General features: G+C 34.7%; 2 protein-coding genes and 1 long non-coding RNA gene across 7 annotated transcripts in view; 2 read left to right on the plus strand and 1 right to left on the minus strand.

Moving 5' to 3' along the window:
• The window catches only part of LOC147842593 (uncharacterized), a 195,838-nt gene that overhangs the window by 141,833 nt on the left and 31,290 nt on the right, over nucleotides 1-22,715 (plus strand). The window lies entirely within an intron of this gene.
• On the plus strand, nucleotides 1,770-15,969 carry dram2a (DNA-damage regulated autophagy modulator 2a). Its single transcript, XM_087264427.1, has 7 exons — nucleotides 1,770-2,477; nucleotides 7,382-7,449; nucleotides 7,705-7,847; nucleotides 9,724-9,901; nucleotides 10,438-10,520; nucleotides 12,438-12,530; nucleotides 15,375-15,969. The coding sequence occupies exons 1-7, from the start codon at nucleotides 2,347-2,349 to the stop codon at nucleotides 15,495-15,497; spliced, it is 819 nt and encodes a 272-aa protein (XP_087120553.1). The 5' UTR covers nucleotides 1,770-2,346; the 3' UTR covers nucleotides 15,498-15,969.
• Nucleotides 15,734-22,715, minus strand: part of dennd2da (DENN/MADD domain containing 2Da) — a 40,622-nt gene continuing 33,640 nt past the window's right edge. For 3 of the 5 annotated variants that reach the window (NM_001430991.1, XM_087263896.1, NM_001077294.2), the window contains 4 exon segments: nucleotides 15,734-16,128; nucleotides 17,656-17,904; nucleotides 20,833-20,914; nucleotides 21,009-21,059. In NM_001430991.1, the coding sequence (NP_001417920.1) occupies nucleotides 16,064-16,128; nucleotides 17,656-17,904; nucleotides 20,833-20,914; nucleotides 21,009-21,059 (447 nt within the window). In that variant the 3' untranslated portion in view covers nucleotides 15,734-16,063. 5 annotated transcript variants of the gene reach the window in all.

Below are 22,715 nucleotides of genomic sequence, written 5' to 3' on the forward strand. Positions count from 1 at the left end.
ACCTAATCTGCTTCATGGTTTGGTGTATTGTTGTACAGACTGTTATCTGGGACTAGGATTATAAACATATCTTGGAATTTTGTGATTAACCAATCAGAATCAAGTACTCCAGCAAGCTGTATATTAATGTCAAGTAATGAACTTCTTTCCAATTGAACAGGGTCTAATGCAATATGTAATCATGATAGATAGATAGATAGATAGATAGATAGATAGATAGATAGATAGATAGATAGATAGATAGATGGATAGATGGATAGATGGATAGATAGAAACTATGGATGGATGGATGGATGGATGGATAGATAGATAGATGGATACCGTGGGTAGGTAGGTAGATAGATAGATAGATAGATAGATAGATAGATAGATAGATAGATAGATAGATAGATAGATAGATAGATACTATGGATGGATGGATGGATGGATGGAAGGATGGATGGATGGATGGATGGATAGATAGATAGATAGATACTATGGATGGATGGATGGATGGATGGATGGATAGATAGATAGATAGATAGATAGATAGATAGATAGATAGATAGATAGATAGATAGATAGATAGATATGTACATTATATTTTTATATAAATAGGATAATTTGTGACCTGATTATGTTCTTGTCCATTGTCCTCAGATTTATTCTAAATCATACATTCTTTTTCAGTGTGGTTCATCCTTCAGAAATCTTGTGTGTTTGTGTGTGTGTAACACAATGTCAAAGCCATTCGTGACGTTTTGATTTAGTGCCTAATTCGTACAAATTCATACGATCTCATTTGTATAATTTAGTATGATTTGCTCATCCCCCAATGACGGTTTGGTTTAAGGGCGGGGTTTGGTGCCACGTCTCCTTTTTAAAAATGTAAAAATTCGTACATCTAAACTTATACGAATTCACCACTAAACTGACAAAACGTACTTATGTTTTCTCGTGAGATCAACCCTCCCGTTTTTCACAGGACTCTTCCGTATTTTACTATTCTACCCGCTATCATCTCGTTAAAAAATTTTCCCGTATTTCTCCTATATGAATCGAATGATTTCATTATAGATCTGTGCATTCTTAAAGGGACCCCTCTGTTAATTAATCTTAATCCAACAAAAAATCTAAATGAGAGATTAATTTGCTGCTAACTTGCTTTGCTCTTCACTAAATAATTATAGCATTTTTAATCAGAATGTATACTGGCGGTCAAAAGTTTGGGGTCAGTAGGATTTTTAAATGTTTTAAAATAAGCTTCTCCTGCTCACTAAGGCTGCATTTATTTAATCAAGAATACAGTACAAGCTGTAAAACAGTGAAGTGTTATTGCACTGTAAAATAACTGTTCAAAAGTAGCTTATCATTTAATTTAATCATTTATACCAGTGACTTTAATGACGATGTTCACCTTCATCTCCAGTCTTCAGATTCACATGATCCTTCAGAAATCACTCTAATATTAATTATTATTATTGTTTTTATTACTATTATTATTATTAATGGTAACAGTAATGTAAGCAAAATAACTGAGGTAATAATTTAATTTGAAACTGCATACAATAGGAAAGCAGTTATTTAAAATTGTAATACATATTTAACAATTTAACATTTTTATATTAATAAATGGCACCTTGATTAACGGAATGATTTTCTTTTAAAAAAAACTAGACCCCAAACTTTTGACCGGTAGTGTATATTAAAATTTAATTTCTGTATAATAGGCCTCTTAATTTTAATAGGTTAAAACTATTTAATTTATTTGCAGTTTTTTTTTTCTAAAGTATGCTTTTTATTCTGTTGTTTATTTCTTTTTTTTTTCTCCATATTACTGACTGTTTCAAATTTTATTTATCAGTTGAATCTCTTTTTTTGCATCCCAAAGTTGACAGGTATGACGTGTGTGTACATGTGCTTGTGCATGAGAGTTCACTTCTCTGAGCACAGAAAGTGAAATCACGCTGAATGAGTGTCAGCTGACTTTGGTCACAGGATTTTAGGGAGAGCATCCAAAAAAAAAATAAATCTTCTCCCATTTACAGTGCAAGACTTCAGACTCCACAGACACTAACCCATTCTGTCCACCTCTTAACCTCTAACCAGTGTTTATTCTTTCCATTATTCTCCATCTGTCTACATGCATGCGTGTGTAACTAATTCCCCTTCAGCAGATGACGTTCCTGTTCAGTTTTGTTTGTTTTGGTGATGCCGATGCTCTGATGACCTGATTTCACCTTTTTTCTTTAAATGCATGAAGACGATCCTCTCCTTCAGTCTACTGAATGCATGACTTGTTTGTGTCTGTTGTTGATGTGTGTTGTTGATCTCTGCATGAGCGGCTCTATGTGAGGACAGTACAGTATGTGGTGGTTTCAGCAAGGTCTGTGTTTTCTGCCGGTGGCTCTGGTTATCTGGTCGTCCGCCACTTTCCTCATCTCCTACACCACAGCGGTGGTTTTGGGCCATGCTGACCTCCTTGTTCCATACATAAGGTAAGTTCCTGAAAGATGATTATGGCTTTTTCCTTTTTATTTATGCCAGTGGCTATTTTTTAGGGTTTAAAGATTTTGTGAAGAAATACATAGAGGGTGAAAATAATTCATCCACTTTTTTTCAGCTTTATTTGAATCGGATGTCATTGTTTTAGGTTTTTAATAAGGCGAAAGAAATCTTTATGACGAAATAGCCAGACGTGAGAGGAAATCATAGTGGTTTTGTGTAATATCTCACTGAAAGACTTCATGTGCAAATTTAATGTTAATTTGTATGGATTTTGTATTTAAATTGTTGTACATCGACACTAAACGTGATGTAGAAAATAATATATATATTATATATATATAAAAATATATATTAATATATATATTTTATTTATTTATAAAGTATTCATATGGCTTCATTCATTTTATAATATAAAAAAGCAGTATTTTATATTAAAAAGTAATAGGATTTAATATATTAAATGTTAATAAAGTGTCAATTTTCATATTAAATGTGAATTAAATAATGCTCAGTCTAACATGCATATGTGTGTGTGCATGTGTGTCCGTGTGCGTGTATGAAGAGTTTAGATGTAAAAAACTAAATGCCGTTTGATATTTTTTTTTTTAGACTCATGTGTGTAGGCTCAGTCATTTTACTTATATTGTTTATGATGAATAAGTTATTTTCATTGATTTTAGAGTAAAATAACTGAACATAAACATAGGATGCTGAGACAAATGGTCATTTTAGGAAAATTTCAGATGGCATTTACAGAGTTGTGCATCTGAACTCTTCATATATACAGTTGAAGTCATAATTATTAGCCCCCCTGAATTATTACCCCCTCTGTTATTTCCCCCCAATTTCTGTTTAACGGAGAGAAGATATTTTCAAGACATTTCAAAACATAATAGTTTAATAACACATCTCTAATAACTGATTTATTTTATCTTTGCCATGATGACAGTAAATAATATTTGACTAGATAGTTTTCAAGACACTTCTATACAGCTTAAAGTGACATTTAAAGGCTTAACTAGCTTAATTAGGTTAACTAGGCAGGTTAGGGTAATTAGGCAAGTTATTGTATAATGATGGTTTGTTCTGTAGACCAACAAAAAATATATAGCTTAAATGTGGTAAAAATAATGACCTTAAAATGGTTCTTAAATGAAAAACTGCTTTTATTCTAGCCGAAATAAAGCATGTAAGACTTGTTCGAGAAGAAAAAATATTATCAGACATACTGTGAAAATTTAACTGCTCTGTTTAACATAGTTTGGGAAATATTTAAAAAAGAAAAAAAATCTAAAGGAGGCTAATAATTCTGACTTCAACAGTGTGTGTGTGTGTGTGTAATTATATATATATTAGTGGTGTAATGGATCACAATCACACTACGGTTTTTGAGTTACAGATTGGACCGTTTTTCAAATCGGCAAAAAAAGGGAGAAGAAAAATGTAATTTGCTTTTCATTTATTACAAAAATATTACTGCAAAAACCACTAGTTTTAACAAACAGAACATAGAACGTGAATAACTTGTAAGTTTAATGAAAATAAAAATCAAGAAAGAACCAGCTGAAAAAAGGAAAATATTCAATATGAAAAATGATCTTTGCTACTTCGCCACCCGTTGTTTACCTATTATGTAACTGCTACAACATTCACCAGCGTCAAGTTCCATTAAACGGTGACTTTAATCTTAAGCATAAACATCAGTGTTTATATCTGAACTATAAACTGTTCTCCCAGTACATCTGTGTTATTTAATTGTTTGTAGCGAACTGAAAAAAAGTGTAAAAATTAAATCTCTATCAAACGCAGATTTATATGCAGCGCTTCGAAGCATTAATAAACACATGCAAATCACTATCATTTATAATGCATGTTGCACGATTTGAATTGAGATCACGATCTTTTAATGTTTAATTGTTCAGCTTTACACTGAAAACACCAATGCAGGCTAAGCAAGCAGTGACAGAAAACACCTTTAATTAATAAAATAAGAAAGCATTCAGGTAGGTCCCACCACAACTTTTTCCGCCATCATCATATTATATATATATATATATATATATATATATATATATATATATATATATATATATATATATATATATATATATATATATATATATATATATATATATATATATATACTGTTTTCGTGTGTATGTGTGTATGTATGTATGTATATATGTATGTATGTATGTATATATGTATGTATGTATGTATGTATAAGTTTTTAGGGTTACACTTTACAATAAGGTTTGATTAGTTGGTTTTTACTTATGACGTGAACTAATTAACAATACTTTAATTGAATTTAATAATTATGATTAGACATTTATTAAACTTTCAATATTCAATGTAAATTAAACATATAAATCCCTTAATATCATTAGTTCTTGCACCATGAATTAACATGAACAAACTTGATTTTCATTAACTAACTTTAGATGCATTCAATAACATTACCTAATACAAACTTATCGTGAAGTGTTACTGTTTTTATATATTTAAAAAATAAAAAATAAAATCCTAGTATCCAGTGAGGGAAATAAATGTTGAACACATCACGGATGTTGGTAACAACCAAAGAAATCCATATATGCAACGAAAATAATATTAATCAGTTTACAAATGAAGTTGTGCATAATAAAATGAAATGAAGTATTGAACACATGAAGAAAGGGAGGTGCAGAAAGGCAGTGAAAGCCCAGACAGCAGCTGAAATCTCTCAGTAGTTCTTCAGCAACCCTCTGTCCTTCCATCTCATTGTGAATGAATATTAGCTGCTTCAGTCCAACATCCACATTAGCAGGAGGATGTAGATGAAACCAGAGTGGACATTTCAGCAAGACAATGATCCAAAACTTTTGGCAAAAGTTGTGAAGTAAAAAGCTTGTCGGATACACTGACTGGAAACTTGCACTTTAATGACTTGAATTGCCGGGATTTCTAATTTTAGGTCTTGAAATTTGAAACCGCTGTTTATATTAGCTGTGAATATTTCAATTCAAAACACATTTTCATACTTAAACTCAACACTTCATATTCAACCACCTCCAAAATATTCAGTTCTGTCTTAAAAGTACAAAGTATAATATTAAAAAGAACATTTTCAGCTCATTTTAGTTTGGTTCAAAAACTCGCTTCCATAAATTCAGTGGCTTAAATTCAGCTGTTATAACCGGCATCACATCCAGGAGCTGCAGGAAAAGCAATAGATTGCAAAACGCAGATTCAGTAGATTGCAGATTGCTTTTTCATCAGCAGGCGGAGATGGACCAATTTAAGATTTTAAACCAGTAAATAGATGAGGAAAAAGCTAATAATGGCACAAAAGTAGCATTTAATATTAATATCAATGCCTTTGACATTATAAATATAGACTAATAAAAGGATTATGAGTAAGCCTAATCTGAGTAGATGATGTTTTGGACATTTATATTTGCCTAATGTAACGAAAGCCAGCTCGTGATCGCATAAAGGCAAGGCAAGTTTATTTATATAGCACATTTCATACACAGTGGCAATTCAAAGTGCTTTACATAAACAAGAATAAAAGAAACAAGTAAAATAAAAATAAAAACAAATAATAAAAATGCGTAAAAACAAAACAAAACATAAAAACAGGTAAAATGTGATATAAAAGAATGAAGAAGAAGAGAAAAACATGATAGTGCAATCTGTCGGACGCAGCACAGTGCTCATTCAGTAAAGGCACAGCTAAACAGATGTGTTTTCAGTCTTGATTTGAATGTGCCTAATGTTGGAGCACATCTGATCATTTCTGAAAGCTGATTCCAGCAGCGAGGGGCGTAGTGGCTAAAAGCCGATTCACCCTGCTTTAACTGAGCTCTTGGAACTTCTAGTTTATATGATCCTTAAGGTCTGAGTGATCTGTTAGGTTTGTATTAACCTCACTCCTCAGAGGTAATCCAGCGATCTTTCGCCTCCTCATAAAGCATCTCCCATTCCGGTATCACAGGTTTGCCCTCGCTCAGACCGGTGAGGTTACATATGCACGTAAACTCTTTTGACAAATATGATATTGCACATTATCTCCATCTCTATTAACCCTACGTATATGCCGTAGAAGTAACATTTATTATTATTATTATTATTATTATGATTACTGGCTGCTATGAAGAATAAAACTACATAAAAAAGATAAACAGGAAAATAATATAATAATAAAAAATAAATAAACACAATTCCCGAGGTAAGGACAATTAATGAATGTCACACAAAGCATTCCACACTCTTGGAATTGTTAGATGTAGAGTGTTCGGGTATGATTTTACAGTATGGATGGGGTAATTAATTTGACATAGCAGAATGCATTAAAGGAGAACATTAACATTTTTCACATTACAGTTGTGAAAAAAACACAACTGAGCACTGCATGTGACTTCATTCTCCATATGAGATGTGTCTGTAAGCTGCCATCACCAAAAAAGCCTATAAAGCATTAAACACATGTCAGTAGTTCAGTTCTTTCTCCTTGTGTCATTATATTGTTATTACACACAACTCATTTTTCAGATTATTATTTATTTATTTTTTTTCTGTGTGTATTGTTGGGTTGGGTTTTTACCAAAATCTGGTTCAATTCTGTCAACATCTCTTTCAGAAATATTCCCAGGAACAAAACTGACATGTTTAACACTTGTAATAGAAGTATAGTGGCAAAGTACAAAGATTTAAAATAAAACTGTATTTTGAGATTGTGATCTTTAAATATTTTATGATCATTTTAACATTTTTATCATGCAATTAGATTTTAATAATACATTGAGTGCAGCTTTAAGATTCTGATGCCTGTAGATGAGATATTTTGGGAGGTAAATATTAGTTGACTTGTTTCTGTCATGCTCTGCATTTCTCATTATTTTGTTTGTAGTGACACAGGCACCGAAGTTCCTGAACGCTGTGTGTTTGGCTTCATGCTCTCAATCTCAGCTTTCTTAGGTAAAGGCGTCCATCTTTCCTCTCAAGTTCAGGATTTCTCTTTCAGATTGCTGTCACTGGCTTTTCACTCTGTAATAGGTAAAATTAAATTACTGCTCTTGTGTGTGTGTGTGTGTGTGTGTGTGTGTGTGTGTGTGTGTGTGTGTGTGTGTGTGTGTGTGTGTGTGTGTGTGTGTGTGTGTGTGTGTGTGTGTGTGTGTGTGTGTGTGTGTGTGTGTGTGTGTGTGTGTGTGTGTGTGTGTGTGTGTGTTTCAGGCTTGGGCACCATGTATGTGCGATATAAACAAGTTCAGGCTTTGATTTCAGCCTCAGAGTCTGGTTTACAGCTGCTGAACTACAGCGGCCTGCTCATGGGCATCTTCAGCACTGTGGGCATGTGTGTCGTGGCCAACTTCCAGGTGACAGACTTCCTGTTCTGATGTTTGATGTAAAAAAAAAGATCTGCAAAGTTACAAAGCACAGACCATTTTAAAACAATTATTCTTTATCAGTAAGCACTGATTCAATTATTCAAGTGTTCTGATCAGAGTCTCTATTAAACAACTCACTGATGTCTCCAGTGAACGACTCACTGATTCAAATGATTTCTTCAGAATGAATCTCCAGTAAACGACTCACTGATTTAAATGAGCTGTTCAGAACGAGTCTCCAGTTAACGACTCACTAATTTAAATGATCTCTTCAGATTCGAGTCTCCAGTGAATGACTCACTGATTTAAATGATCTGTTCAGAGTGAGTATCGAGTGAATAACTCTCAGATTCAGATGATCTGTTCAGAATGAGTCTCCAGTGAACGACTCACTGATTCAAATGATCTGTTCAGAATGAGTCTCCAGTAAACGACTCACTGATTCAAATGATCTCTTCAGTATGAATCTCCAGTGAATGACTCACTGATTCAAATGATCTGTTCAGAATGAGTCTCCAGTGAACGACTCACTGATTCAAATGATCTGTTCAGAATGAGTCTCCAGTGAACGACTCACTGATTCAAATGATCTCTTCAGAATGAATCTCCAGTAAACGACTCACTGATTTAAATGAGCTGTTCAGAATGAGTCTCCAGTAAACGACTCACTAATTTAAATGATCTCTTCAGATTCGAGTCTCCAGTGAATGACTCACTGATTCAAATGATCTTTTCAGAGTAAGTATCGAGTAAATAACTCTCAGATTCAGATGATCTGTTCAGAATGAGTCTCCAGTGAACGAATCACTGATTCAAATGATCTGTTCAGAATGAGTCTCCAGTAAACGACTCACTGATTCCAATGATCTCTTCAGAATGAATCTCCAGTGAACGACTCACTGATTCAAATGATCTGTTCAGAATGAGTCTCCAGTAAACGACTCACTGATTCAAATGATCTGTTCAGAATGAGTCTCCAGTAAACGACTTACTGATTCAAATGATCTCTTCAGAATGAATCTCCAGTGAACGACTCACTGATTTTAATGATCTGTTCAGAATGAGTCTCCAGTAAACGACTCACTAATTTAAATGATCTCTTCAGATTCGAGTCTCCAGTGAATGACTCACTGTTTCAAATGATCTGTTCAGAGTGAGTATCGAGTGAATAACTCTCAGATTCAAATGATCTGTTCAGAATGTGTCTCCAGTGAACGACTCACTGATTCAAATGATCTGTTCAGAATGAGTCTCCAGTAAACGACTCACTGATTTAAATGATCTGTTCAGAATGAATCTCCAGTGAACGACTCACTGATTCAAATTATCTCTTCAGGATGAATCTCCAGTGAAGGACTCACTGATTTAAATGATCTGTTCAGAATGAGTCTCCAGTAAACGACTCACTAATTTAAATGATCTCTTCAGATTCGAGTCTCCGATGAATGACTCACTGATTCAAATGATCTGTTCAGAGTGAGTATCGAGTGAATAACTCTCAGATTCAAATGATCTGTTCAGAATGAGTCTCCAGTGAACGACTCACTGATTCAAATGATCTGTTCAGAATGAGTCTCCAGTAAACGACTCACTGATTCAAATGATCTCTTCAGAGTGAGTATTGAGTGAATAACTCTCAGATTCAACTGATTCAGATCAGTGGAGTCTCCAGTTAAATATTCACTGATTAAAATGATCTGGTCAGAGGGAGACTCCAGTTAGCGATTCATTAATTCAAGTGATCCATTCAGAGTGGGTCTCTAGTTAATCACTCCACGATTCAAATGATCCAGTAATAACAGTATGCTTTTTAATATCTTTGTCTCTAAAATTGTCAGTGTCTTGTTTTGTTCTATTTTTTCAGAAATCAGATGTGATGTCGATCCACCTTCTGGGTGCTGGTTTGACTTTCGGTCCTGGGACACTGTATATCCTGGTTCAGACCGGCATGTCGTACCGCATGCAGCCTCGCTTCCACGGCAGGGACATTCTGTGTGCGCGTGTGGCCGTGGGCATGTGGTCCCTCATCAGCATCATTGCACGTATCCTACACGTCAATATACAGTTGAAGTCTGAATTATTAGATCTTCTAAATTATTAGCCCCCTCTATATTTTTCACTTTTCTAAACATAAGTTTTAATAACTTATTTTAATAGCTGATTTTTTTTTATATTTGCCATGATGACAGTACATACTAGTTATTTTTCAAGATACTTTTATTCAGCTTAAAGTAAAGTTTAACTGATTTAATGATGGTTTGTTCTGTAGACAATCAAGAAAAAAATATATAGCCTTAAAGGGGCTAATAATATTGATCCTAAAATGGTTAAAAAAAATTAAAAACTGCTTTTTTTTCTAGCCGAAATAAAACAAGACTTTCTCCAGAAGAAATAATATTTTAGGAAATACCGTGAAAAATTCCTGGCTGTGTTAAACATCATTTGGAAACCATTTGAAAAATAAAGAAAAAAGATTGACCGGAGGGCTAATGATTTTGTATTGTTGAATGAACAGTTTTTAAAAGAATCTGGTGTGTAATGATGAGCAGTGTTCTGCTTCTTTGACTGATTCTTTCAGTGTTCGTATCCTCTGTGGTAATGTATGATGATCTGCCTGGAGTGAATGTGGCTGCTAAATTACACTGGCTGCCTGCAGAAAGAGTAAGACATGACTTTTCACATTTTAACATATTACACCTAGTATACACTCACTGGCCACTTTATTAGGTACACCTGTCCAACTGCTCGTTGACGCAAATTTCAAATCAGGCACTCACATGGCAGCAACTCAATGCATTTAGGCATGGCCAAGACGATCTGCTGCAGTTTAAACTGAGCAGCAGAATGGAGAAGAAAGGTGATTTAAGTGACTTAATGTGGCATGGTTGTTGGTGCCAGACGGGCTGGTCAGAGTATTTCAGAAACTGCTGATCTACTGGGATTAACATGCAAAACCATCTTTAGGATTTACAGAGAATGATCTGAAAAAGAAAAAATCTCCAGTGAGCGGCAGTTCTGTGGGTGCAAACACCTTGTTGATGCTAGAGGTCAGAGGAGAATGGCCAGCCTGGTTTTAGCTGATAGAAAGGCAACAGTAACTCCAACAACCACTCGTTACAACCAAGGTGGAAGAGCATCTCTGAATGCATAACACAACCAACCTTGAGGTGGATGGGCTACAGCAGCAGAAGACCACACCGGGTGCCACTCCTGTAAGCTAAGAACAGGAAACTGAGGCTACAATTCGCACAGGCTCACCTAAATTGGACAATAGAAGATTGGGAAAACGTTGCCTGGTCTGAGTCTCAATTTCTGCTGCAACATTCGGAGGGTCAGAATTTGGTGTCAGCAATATAAATAATCATGGATCCATCTTGCCTTGTATTAATGGTTCAGGCTGCTGATGGTGGTGTAATGGTGTGAGGGATATTTTTTTCACACTTTGGGCTCATTAGTACCAACTGAGCATCGTATCAACGCTACAGCCTACCTGAGTACTGTTGCTGACCATGTCCATCCCTTTATGACCACAGTGTACCCATCTTCTCATGGCTACTTCCAGCAGGATAAGGCGCGGTGTCATAATGCGTGAATCATCTCAGACTGGTTTCTTAAACATGACAATGAGCTCACTGTACTCAAACGGCCTCGACAGTCACCAGATCTCAATCCAATAGAGCACCTTTAGGATGTGGTGGAACGGGAGATTCGCATCATGGATGTGCAGCTGACAAATCTGTCGCAACTTCTTGATGCTATCAATTATGGAGCAAAACCTCTGAGGAATATTTCCAGTGCCTTGTTGAATCTATGGCATAAAGGATTAAGGCAGTTCTGAAAGCAAGAGGGTCCAACCCGGTACTAGTAAGGTGTACCTAATAAAGTGGCCAGTGATTGTATATGCAAAATGAATATATATTTTCACTGTATTTGTCCAAATATGAACAGATGAGACTCTGTGAAATGCTATATTCATAATAGTCAAGGTGGTGCATCTTTAATTTTTGACAGGAATGTTAATCCTGTGAGTATAAAAGTGCAGTGTATTCAATGGGTGTTTAACAGAGAAACTATTGTTTACCATTTTACTCCCCACAACAAAACAAATGTGCTTAATATACAGTAGTCAACATTTGAAGTGGTTCAAAAAAGTTTTTTGTCCTAAAACAAGAATGGGTGTTTGTGATTAGTTTTTGGATAACTTTGATGAAAGGTGAAGATCCACTTCAAACTACTGTCCAATAGTTAAACCTTAATAATCACAAATTCATCGTTTTGCTTCTGTAGTCATAGTTTAACCATGGTAAAACTGTAGTTATTAAAATGATTACCAATGCACTAAAAGAACACTTACTACAGTTTTAATATAATCATACATTGGTAAGGGGATGGTGTTCAACACTTAAACAAAAATGCTAATAATCATAATGAGAAAAGTACTTCCAGAATCAGTGCTGCGCTAATACTGTATATCAGCTATGCCAACATTTTATTATCACATCATTGATTTAGGAGATGATGTAATGCTCTGCATATGGATGTGGTTAATCGTAAACTGTAAACTCGATTTTATTTCAGGGTTTTGTAGCTCATCAGATCAGTGCTACAGCCGAGTGGTCTCTAGCTTTCTCCTTCATCTGCTTCTTCATCACTTACATACAGGATTTCCAGGTATGATCTTTAATGTCCAACTTTTCCCCCACATGATGATTCCTGTTTCAAATGATGGGTTGCACTTACAGCTTAGGAACCTTCCATTCAAACAAACTAAAACAAGTCACTTCATATAATAAGGCTCGCTACACGTATTATATATACACACATACAGATATGTTTTCAGCCCAGCTTCCTTTGTTTGGTATGTTTGGCCTGGTTTGCATTTCCTCTGCAAATTAGTAATGCTTAAAGCTGGTGGAATTATCACTATACAGGTAGCTGTACCGCCTCCACTGCCATGACTTCTGAAAATACTTTAACTCCGGGTTGATGCTCCTCAGCTGAAAGAGGTCTGAATGCAGACCTGGTGCAGTTGCAATCTGAGCTGCATGCACTGCTTTTTCAGGATGTCCATCGGGTCTTAAAGTATTAAAAGTTAATCAATTTAGAGAACTTTATGATCATTTTAAAATGCTGAGTTGAAGGTATTGAACATCATAGTTGTATGCTAGCATTTAATCTGCGAATAGAGGGATGCTACATAGTTTATGAAATTAATAAAATCCTGCTAGATTTGACAACACGTTGCTTTGTTTACCAAGGCAACACACATATTTACTGCTGTTCTAAGTGCACCGCCTGCTGGATTTACATTTTTATTCAGTAAATGAATAATATTTTAGTTTAGAATTAGTTTCTTACAATCAGTATTCAGTAAATATACTGTAAATTAAAATGTCAACAATGTTAACAGTTGAAACCTAAAGGGGCGATGAGTTTAATAATGTTTGCATCTCGTTTTCTTTGTGGCATTAGTTGCAAACTGCGGTCACACCTAAAAAACACGTTCTTTTTCATTTAGAGCGGTGGCGGTACATGGTGCAGCGGTAATGGCCACATTAAACTCTCACCTACTGTATCAATAGTCTTAAAAATCTTAAAACGTATTCAATTTCACTCTCTGTTTCCTGTTTTTAATACCCACACCAAACCCCACCCTTCACAAAGACGTTACTAGCTCCATTCAGTGCATTGTGTTCGACACTGCATCTCTGAGATATGCAATTTCAGCTTGCATCCAAATACTATTGCCTCACCTACTAATGAGAGAAATGTCTGGAGCACTATGCTTTCATTTCAGGGGGCATTTGATTACAGTGGTATGTAACTGATTTAGTCTTTTGAAGCAACAATACAGCAGTGTCCGCAGCTGACTGTTTATAGACCTTTTTCTTGGAACGCAAAATTACCCATTATGCTTTGCGTCTATGCGCAAGGAGAATGCGAAGAACTTCCGGTCAGCAGCTGATGCGTGTAAACAGTCACATTTGGACAGCTTTGAAACAATAGTTTTAGTCTATTTTACCTGCTTTTATCCTCTTTGAACTAATACTGTTGTCCATCAGCACCATCTCCTGGACTGATCATTTGAAGAAATGCGATCTAATAGGATGGAAAACAGCTGCTGTGAGGCATTTTCCCCTCGTTGTCAGACGGCATCTTCTACAGTTTAAATGAAGCCTTGTCATCGCAAAAGTCAACATTTTCTCTTTATTTCCAATATATAACCAGCCCAAACAAATGTAATTCACCAAAATGTTTGACACACACACGTAGCCTGTACTGTGCCACTGACACACTGATTTAATAACTGTGACAGTGAAAATATAGGCTAGTGTCATTTCGAAATGACAGAAAAACACAAACGGCTTGCGATTAAAATGAACAGCAAATCAGCCACCAGAGTATCAATAACAGACTTTTATTGGTCATTTTTGTAAATTGCACAACTTTCATACCTGTTAAGTTTCATGCCAGTACTCTGGTTTGCTCTCTCTCTCTCTGTGTGTGTGTGTGTGTGTGTGTGTGTGTGTGTGTGTGTGTGTGTTAAAGAGCTGCTGAGCTAACAGCTGACAGGCCGGGAACACACACACACACACTGTATTTCTGATGGCAGACACGTGAACTAGGAGAACGTGTTTCTCGTATTTCTGACGCGCTTGAACCACATTATAACCACATTATAACGGCTTTAACAGACACATTTCTAAGTTGTGTGTCACAAAAACACTCTGTTATCCATTAAAAACGTTATTGAAACCCATTTTCAGAGCGCAAATTACCAGTTGTACACGCTGTAAACAGAAGTTTTTAGCATTCTATCGGAAGACACTATGGCGCCCTCCATGCAGCAGCCATGAAAAAGGTCTATAGCAGGGCTGGGGAACATTTTTTCTATCAAGGGCCGTTCACATTTTTGCAACATCGTTTAAGGGCCATACTAAATTATAGGGCTGCTTGATTATGGGAAAAATCATAATCACAATTCTTTTGGTCATAATTGTTATCAGGATTATTCAAAATGATTATAAGTTGAAGTCAAAATTATTCACCCTCCTGTGTTTAGTTTTTTTTTATATATAAATATTTCCCAAATGATGTTAAACAGAGGTAAAATGTTTATATTTTTGATTGTCTGAAGAAGGAACTACTGTTAAACAATGAGTTTATTACACTAATTAAGCTTTTGAATTTCACTTTACGCTAAATACTAATATACTGTCATCAAAGCAAAGATAAAATAAGTCAGTTATTAGAAATGAGTGATTAAATCTGTTATGTTTAAAAATGGGTTGAAAATAAATCTTTCTATTAAACAGAAATTGGGGGGAAAGGGTTGCTAATAATTCAGGAGGGCAAATAAATCTGTTTTAACTGTATATATGCACAGACTGGCTCCATAGTATAGGCAGTTAATAAGCCAGTAGTTAAAAATGACAATTGGCACTTAAATTAAAGTGTTCCAACCATACTTATTATTTATTTATTTATTTATTTATTTATATTTTTTTAAAACAGAAAATCACTCTGCGAGTTCAATCTGTGCTTCAGAGTAACCATCTGTACAACTATCCTCACTATGAAGAGCGAGAGCACGTGCAGCATGGAGAACGCTCTCCTCTACTGGCGGGCACAATGTGACACACTGCGCCCCCTGCTGGACAACACTGAACACTGAAGCACACCGCTCACTGATACTCAACAAAGCTGAATATATTACTGACTCCGACAGACACTTTTCAGCCTCAAGACAAACTTCTGATTTGCTTTCATGCACTATTCTGAAAATGCCCCGGTGTCTTGGTATGTAAATCTTTACATACATTTTATAATCAGACTTAGATCAGTTATAAAATATTAATGACCGATCACAAATATGGAGATGAAAAGTATCTTTTATTTAATTTAAATGTCATACTGAATGTGTTGTTTCCTTTTAAAATACATTTAGAGAATTGCGTCTGGCTCAGTTTCAGTGACAAGCCGAAACAAGCCTTGCAAACATTAAATACAGCAGCATATCACAATACAGTTACCCCTGATGCCCAACAGACCCCAACATGAATGACAAACCGAACACACGAAGACATAAATAAAAAATAATCAGACATTCGATTCTATCTACATTCCTTACAATTATTTACTTGTATACCGACTGATTTATTTCACATGAGATTTACAACCAGCTACTGTGGTGAGTGCTGCCGCTACTGTTTCTTGGCTTTCTCTCTCATCTTTTTGTGGTATTCGGCAATCTTTCTCTCAAATATCCCTGGAAAAAAGAAGTAAAGGGAGTGTATATGAAGTATCAAGATCATTTTTTAAATTCATTTCTGTTTTATTTGTTAATTCCAGATTATATACATTTGATTAGACTTGATGTTTATACAACAGTTCTGTCTGGTTCTCGCCACTGAAAGCCGTGCGATATTCTGCTATAACAGCACTCGTACAGCCTTTTTAGTCGAGAATGTAGTTGTGTAGATTGCAACTATGTAGTTTATTTAAAAGGATAGTGCCTTATTGAAATATTTATAATATCAGAGATGTAGCACATCGGTGGTCAGTCTGTCATACTGAGCAGAGCAAAGACGGTTGATGTTTCGCCACAAGATGGCGACAGAGACCACATCATAAGCCCTTAGAGGTGGAAAAACTCAGCGTAATTTCTAACTACAGCTGATCAAATCATTATAAAAGAGTTAAAAGACTTTCTAAGTCGATCTCTCTTTTGTTTGTTGAAGTGCTGTATTTATACCATAGTCTGTTGGTGTTTTTGGTAGTGTTTGCTTTGTTTTGACTTTTTCAGGGTTAATTATTGTGATATCTCGATTGCAACAGAGAAATACTGTGAAATCTCTGTAGACTGATGGCATTTCATGCTGTTCAGCTTTATAATCTTAAAATGTGAGCAAAATCTCCTGTTTTGTCATCACTTTAGACATTACACTAGAGAATCATTCAAATACTAGCTCTAAAGTGATGTGTGTCGAAGGCTTCTGCTGTTCTGACCTCAGCTGCAGATGTGAGTGAATGGCGGAAGAAAGTAGTTCTTTATACTTTTTTTATATACATGACTATGTCGCTGAACTGTTGTATAAATGCCGTATCACACTTGTAGCAGGGCCATATGGTTGTATATCGTCACTGGTGGGACACTAAGGCACGTCTCCCATCAGTGCCGATATCACCATACTGCACTGCTACTCGTGTGTTATTGCTCATATATGTATAATAAAAGAAATGACATAAATTGGCATTCGGCCATTAAATTGTATCTGTTATTTCATTAAACAAAATGATATATAATTATCAAAATGAAATATCAATGATATATACATTTTTTCAAATAAATAAATAACACAGATATAGTTTAATGGCCAGTTAAATATTTATGCCAATTTACTACAGTATATTTAGTAGTTATAAGCAAGTGTGTGTATATATATATATATATATATATATATATATATATATATATATATATATATATATATATAAAACTACTAAATATAGTGTTATATACTATATATAGTGTATATAATATAAATGTTTTTGTTGTTTTGTTTTTTATTTAATATTTAAAATATTCCATAAATGTACTATTCATTTATTGAATTGTGTTATTATTTTGTATAATTTCTACATTGTTTAATTTGTGATTAAGTCTTTTTTTTTAAGTGTAAATAATCATTTTATTCACTCAGTTAATAAGAGATGATGAAATTTGATGATATTTCTAACAGAATATTCAAGAATGACATTTCCTGCTAACTAAGTCAAATGTGGCGTATCTTACCTTTGCCGTCCTGTGAAGCAGGTCTCTGTTCCATCTCCTGAATGAAGAGGTCAAACATCTGCGTCTGTACAAATTTCTTCACAAACTTTCTCGTGCTTTTGGACTCTATCGCTTTACAGAAATTAAGTTGCTGGAATTCGCCTCTCTTGTCTTGTCCTTTCCTTGTGATGTGCTTGGCAAAGTGGCCCACAGTCTTGATAAAGAACGGCAGAAAAGCTTCTGGAACCACCCGATTTAATTCCTCAAGACCTGAATGAATGCATGAGTCATTACCTTCGATGTAATTAATACTCTTAGTTAATTCATGAACATTATATGCTGTTTCTAGGGTGTGATTAAGATGACTGATATTTTGCACGTTTATATATGAACGACAATAGTTTAATCTGTTTAGTGTTTGTCATTTAAAAGCCATTATGGCAGGGAATGTCTGATAAAAATCATCTACAGAGGAACTCTGCGTTTATTTGTTACTTGTAACACTGTTGCAATATGGAAGGGAATTGGGGTCAAAATATTTAAATGAAATGGGACTCTTTAGTACACAGATTGACCACATTAAGATTGCCTTGTATTTGGTTGATATAATATCTGATTATATATACATCCCAGTATATTAATATGATATCCTTCACATTCATTCATTCATTCATTCATTCATTTTCCTTGGCTTAGTCCCTCACCACAGCAGAATGAACTGCCTTAACATCTATACTAACTCATTCACACACGTACACTATGGCCATTTTAGTTTTTTCAATTCACCTATTTGTGTTTGGACCGAGGGGGAAACTGGAGCACCCAGAGGAAACCCACGCAAACAAAGGGAGAACATGCAAACTCCACACAGAAATGCCAACTGACCAGGGCTGGAGAGGGACTCAATTTTAGCCCTGGAGTTTCAAGACAGACCTGCCCACCTCAGTTCCCGACTGATTCCAATTCAGTTTCTAATGGCACTATCACGTCTTTTTCAAGAAAACAGCTGCTTTAGAAATTCAAATGTTCAACAGCCCTAACAGTATTATATGTCTTAACAATAATAATAATAAAAAATAATAATAATAATAATAATAATAAATTTTTAGGTGAGATTCGAACACGGGTCCACAATGGCGCTAATAACAGGGATTAAGAAACAAGTGATGACTTGTGACCCTTAAGACACAGCATTACTTTCTATTGATGGCTTAATCTTTTTTTTTTCCCTTTTTAGATTTCTGATCAAGTTATGTTAGATTTATTATTGTAGTAAATCATCTCATTTTCATTGAGCAGGTGTATTATTCATTAATATTAATTATTCAATTTCTTATATTCACTAAGGTGCGGCTGTTTGGGGTCGATAGTTACATCATTATTAACCTGCAGGCTGCATTTTGTCACGGGACTACGAGAAAATAAATAAAAATTGCGGAGCTGCGGCAAAATAATGAATAAAAAGAGTGAAGCTATGGTCAAATAAATAAATAAATGAAAAAAGCGTGACTGCTGAGAGTGTAAGCAGCTAGGAACACCGGCCCTCGCGGCCAAAAAACAGACCGGCCCACCGGGAATTCTCCCGGTCCTCCCGATTAGCCAATCCGGGCCTGCAACTGACCCAGCCGGGACTTGAACCAGCAACCGTCTTCCTGTAAGGCGACAGTGCTAACCACTGAACCACCATATCGCTTATATGCTTCAGAAAGAAACTCAAATCTAATATTTCTGTATATACAATTGTGCTTAAAATAATAGCAGAGTGTTAAAAAAGGGTGAGTAAAGCTTAAAAATCTAATAATAACTTTTATTTCAGTGCACGCAAATGCATTGGGAACACCAAACATGACATTCTAAATAAAAAAATTAATTAAAAAATGGTTAAATGTATTATTGCATTATAGAAAGTGAAGAAAAACAAATTAGGCAGTTTAAAAAAAATAGCAGTGTCTGCATTTTTCTTTAAAATTGAATATTTACTATATTAACTGAAAAAATACTTGTGAATCACTGAAATAATATATAACTATATAGTTGTACAGTCCCAAGTAGTACAATTTAACTGGCTCTTATGTTTGTTGATGAATTGACAAGATCACATTTTATTTCATGCATTTAATTTAAACACATTTTGGCCCCAACTGCCTTCCATACTGCAACAGCACATTAAGTGTTGGTTATTGAGTCCACTTCTAAATGTCTTAAGGTTTTTTTTTTTTTTACCTCCATAGTATCGCTTGGAAACATTGCAAGCAGTAAACTGCCTTTTTGAGACTTATTTAAATACAGTAGAATGTTTGGGATATTACTAGCATATTTGTCCATGGTATATCTGCTCCATTCTGCTTAATTTTGGGCTATTTTATATAAAGAAATGTTAAATATTAATGACCTGAATGACTTTTATTTTAAATTTGAAAGGAATATTATAAGTAGCTTACAGAACAAAACAAAGATGACATTGTACTTAAACACATATTTATGAAGTATAAAACTGAGCATTTTTGAATGGTCACTTAATTTTTTCTAGATTTTTGTATATCTGTGGTTCAAAAGATGGATAATTGCATGCACCAACATTTAGGCACACCACCTGTGCAATGACGTCTTTCACAAGACAAATTATTTGTATATACAAATAATAACATACATCATAATTTTTGGTTGCTTTACAAAAATTATGCTTTACAAAAATTATGCATACATCATAAAGTTTTTGGGTGCTTTATAATGGTCTTCTTATTATAAATATTATTAAAGAAAATATTCCACAATGATTTTAATGCATTAACTACCATTTACTAATAAGACATTATTCTACTTTATCATATTTTTTTGCATTTTAAATGGTTTAAATTTTTAATTTACAGTATATGCAAGAAATACATAAAGTATTTTGATTATTATACCTGTTAAAAGTACAGTAAACTTTTTTGTAAATTGGACCAACATCATGATAATACTGTATATCATAATAAAAGCTTCAGCAATTAATCTTGACAAGAAAATATGATACTGGAAGAAGCTTATATAGTACGGAAGGATATGATTTTAGATGCAGGCACTGTTAATTGTGCACAAAGAACAACCAATCTTAAGCAGTGAGTTTTGATGGGTTTGTTCAAATTACCAAGCCTAATAAAAAAACTGTCCTTCCCAGCAAACACTGTAAAGGAAATGTAAAAGCAAGCTTCTTACTTGATTTGTCATTTTTGGCACTGAGGGCCTGCTTGATTTCATCCTTGAGTTTGTGAGGTAATATGGTGTCCTCGTCTCCAATCTGTTTGGAGAAACATTTTAACCACAGTCACCCACGCGTTAACCATCGCTCAAGAAAATTACAGATGTCCTCTGTGATCTTAACATCAACTTACACACTTGATAAACGTCTCCTTCCTGCCTTCTGACAAGTCAACAATAAGCAGCTGGGTGAGTAGATGAATTCAGATGTCAGCTTTACAAATATAAAAGACTTGTAATGTTTTAAAGCATTAGTTCACCCAAAAACAAAAAGTCGGTCAATAATTACTCGCCCTCATGTCAATTTAATTTTCCAGAGATCTTCGTTTATCTTTAGAAAACAAATGAAGATTTTAGATGAAATCTGAGAGCTCTCTCATCCTACATAAACAGTAACAGTCCTGACTAATTCAGAGTATTATTGTATGTTCACCAGAGCACTGTTCTCTTTATGCGTGTTGCGTTTGGTCTCGCTGCTGACGTATACCTCGGGTGCTCCTGTGCTTTAATTTAAACAAGAAGTTGCAAGTGGACGTTAGATATACATCAGTTCATGAACGTGCGCAATATACTGACACTGAGGAGAAGAAACTATTCAATAAAGTTATTTTTGTTTTATGTGCACACAAATTTATTCTCATAGCTTGAGGGTTTATTAGGGGTCGCCACAGACAAATGAACCGCCAATTATTCTGCCATTTGTTTTATGCCCTGCAAGCTGGGCAGTTTAATCGAGGTTATTATGGAACAAAATCAATGCCTAAAGTCTTGAATTAAAAAGCTTGTTGAATATCACAAACTGAAAAAAATAATACACCGTATTAACAAGTTCTTGCATTTTAATGACTTGAATTCCAGGGTTTGTATTTTTAGGTCCTGAAATTTAACATATCTGTTTATTTAAGCTGTGAATATTTCAACGAAAAATATTTCAAACACGTTTTCATACTTAAAAATTCAATAATTCATATTCAATTTTCAGATTTCACTTACAAAATATTCAATACCCTTTAAAAATACGATGTATAATATTCAAAAGGTCATTTTCAGTTCATTTTATTTCAGTTCTAATATTCGCTTCCATAAATTCCGTGGATCAAATTCGACTGATAAAATTCAACATTACATCCGGGAACTGCAGGAGAAGCAATAGATTGCAGATTGAAGATCGCCAGCTGCTTTAGCTTTCACCAGCAGGTGGAGATGGAATAATGTAAGATTTTTAACCCAGTAAACAGGCGAGAAAAAGGCTAATAAAGGCAAAAAAGTAGCATTCAATTTTAATATCAATGCTGTGGACAATATAAATAATAAAAAGTATGAGTAAAATGAGTAAATGAGGTTTTAGTCATCTATATTTGCCCTTATGTAACGGAAGCCAGCTGATCGCGTAAAGCTCACCCCTCGGAATCCAGGGACAGACGTTGTTCTGCAATCTTATCGGAGCTTGTCTCCCATGCTGGCTCGTTACCTGCTCGGACCGGTGCGGTTACTTGCACATAAACCGTCTTTTGATGAATATGATGTTAAACATTGTCTATCTTTATTGACTCTTTCTTCCATAGACGCTAAGTATTATATTGACAGCTAAAGAATATAAACGTAAGAGAAACAGGAGAGGAAATATTATAATAATAATACAAAATAGATAAACATTGACAGGGCTAAGAACAATTACGAACAAAGATTTTCAAAACCAGAGAGATTTTATGAGGATGTCACAAAACAGTTTACTTGGAACTGTTAAACATTGGAATTCAAGTCATTAAAATGCAAGAACTTGTTAATACGGTGTATTATTTTTTTCAGTTTGTGATATTCAACAAGCTTTTTAATTCAAG

Source organism: Danio rerio, chromosome 8 (assembly GCF_052040795.2).
Source record: "Danio rerio strain M-AB ecotype USA chromosome 8, GRCz13ab, whole genome shotgun sequence".
Lineage (NCBI taxonomy): Eukaryota > Metazoa > Chordata > Actinopteri > Cypriniformes > Danionidae > Danio > Danio rerio.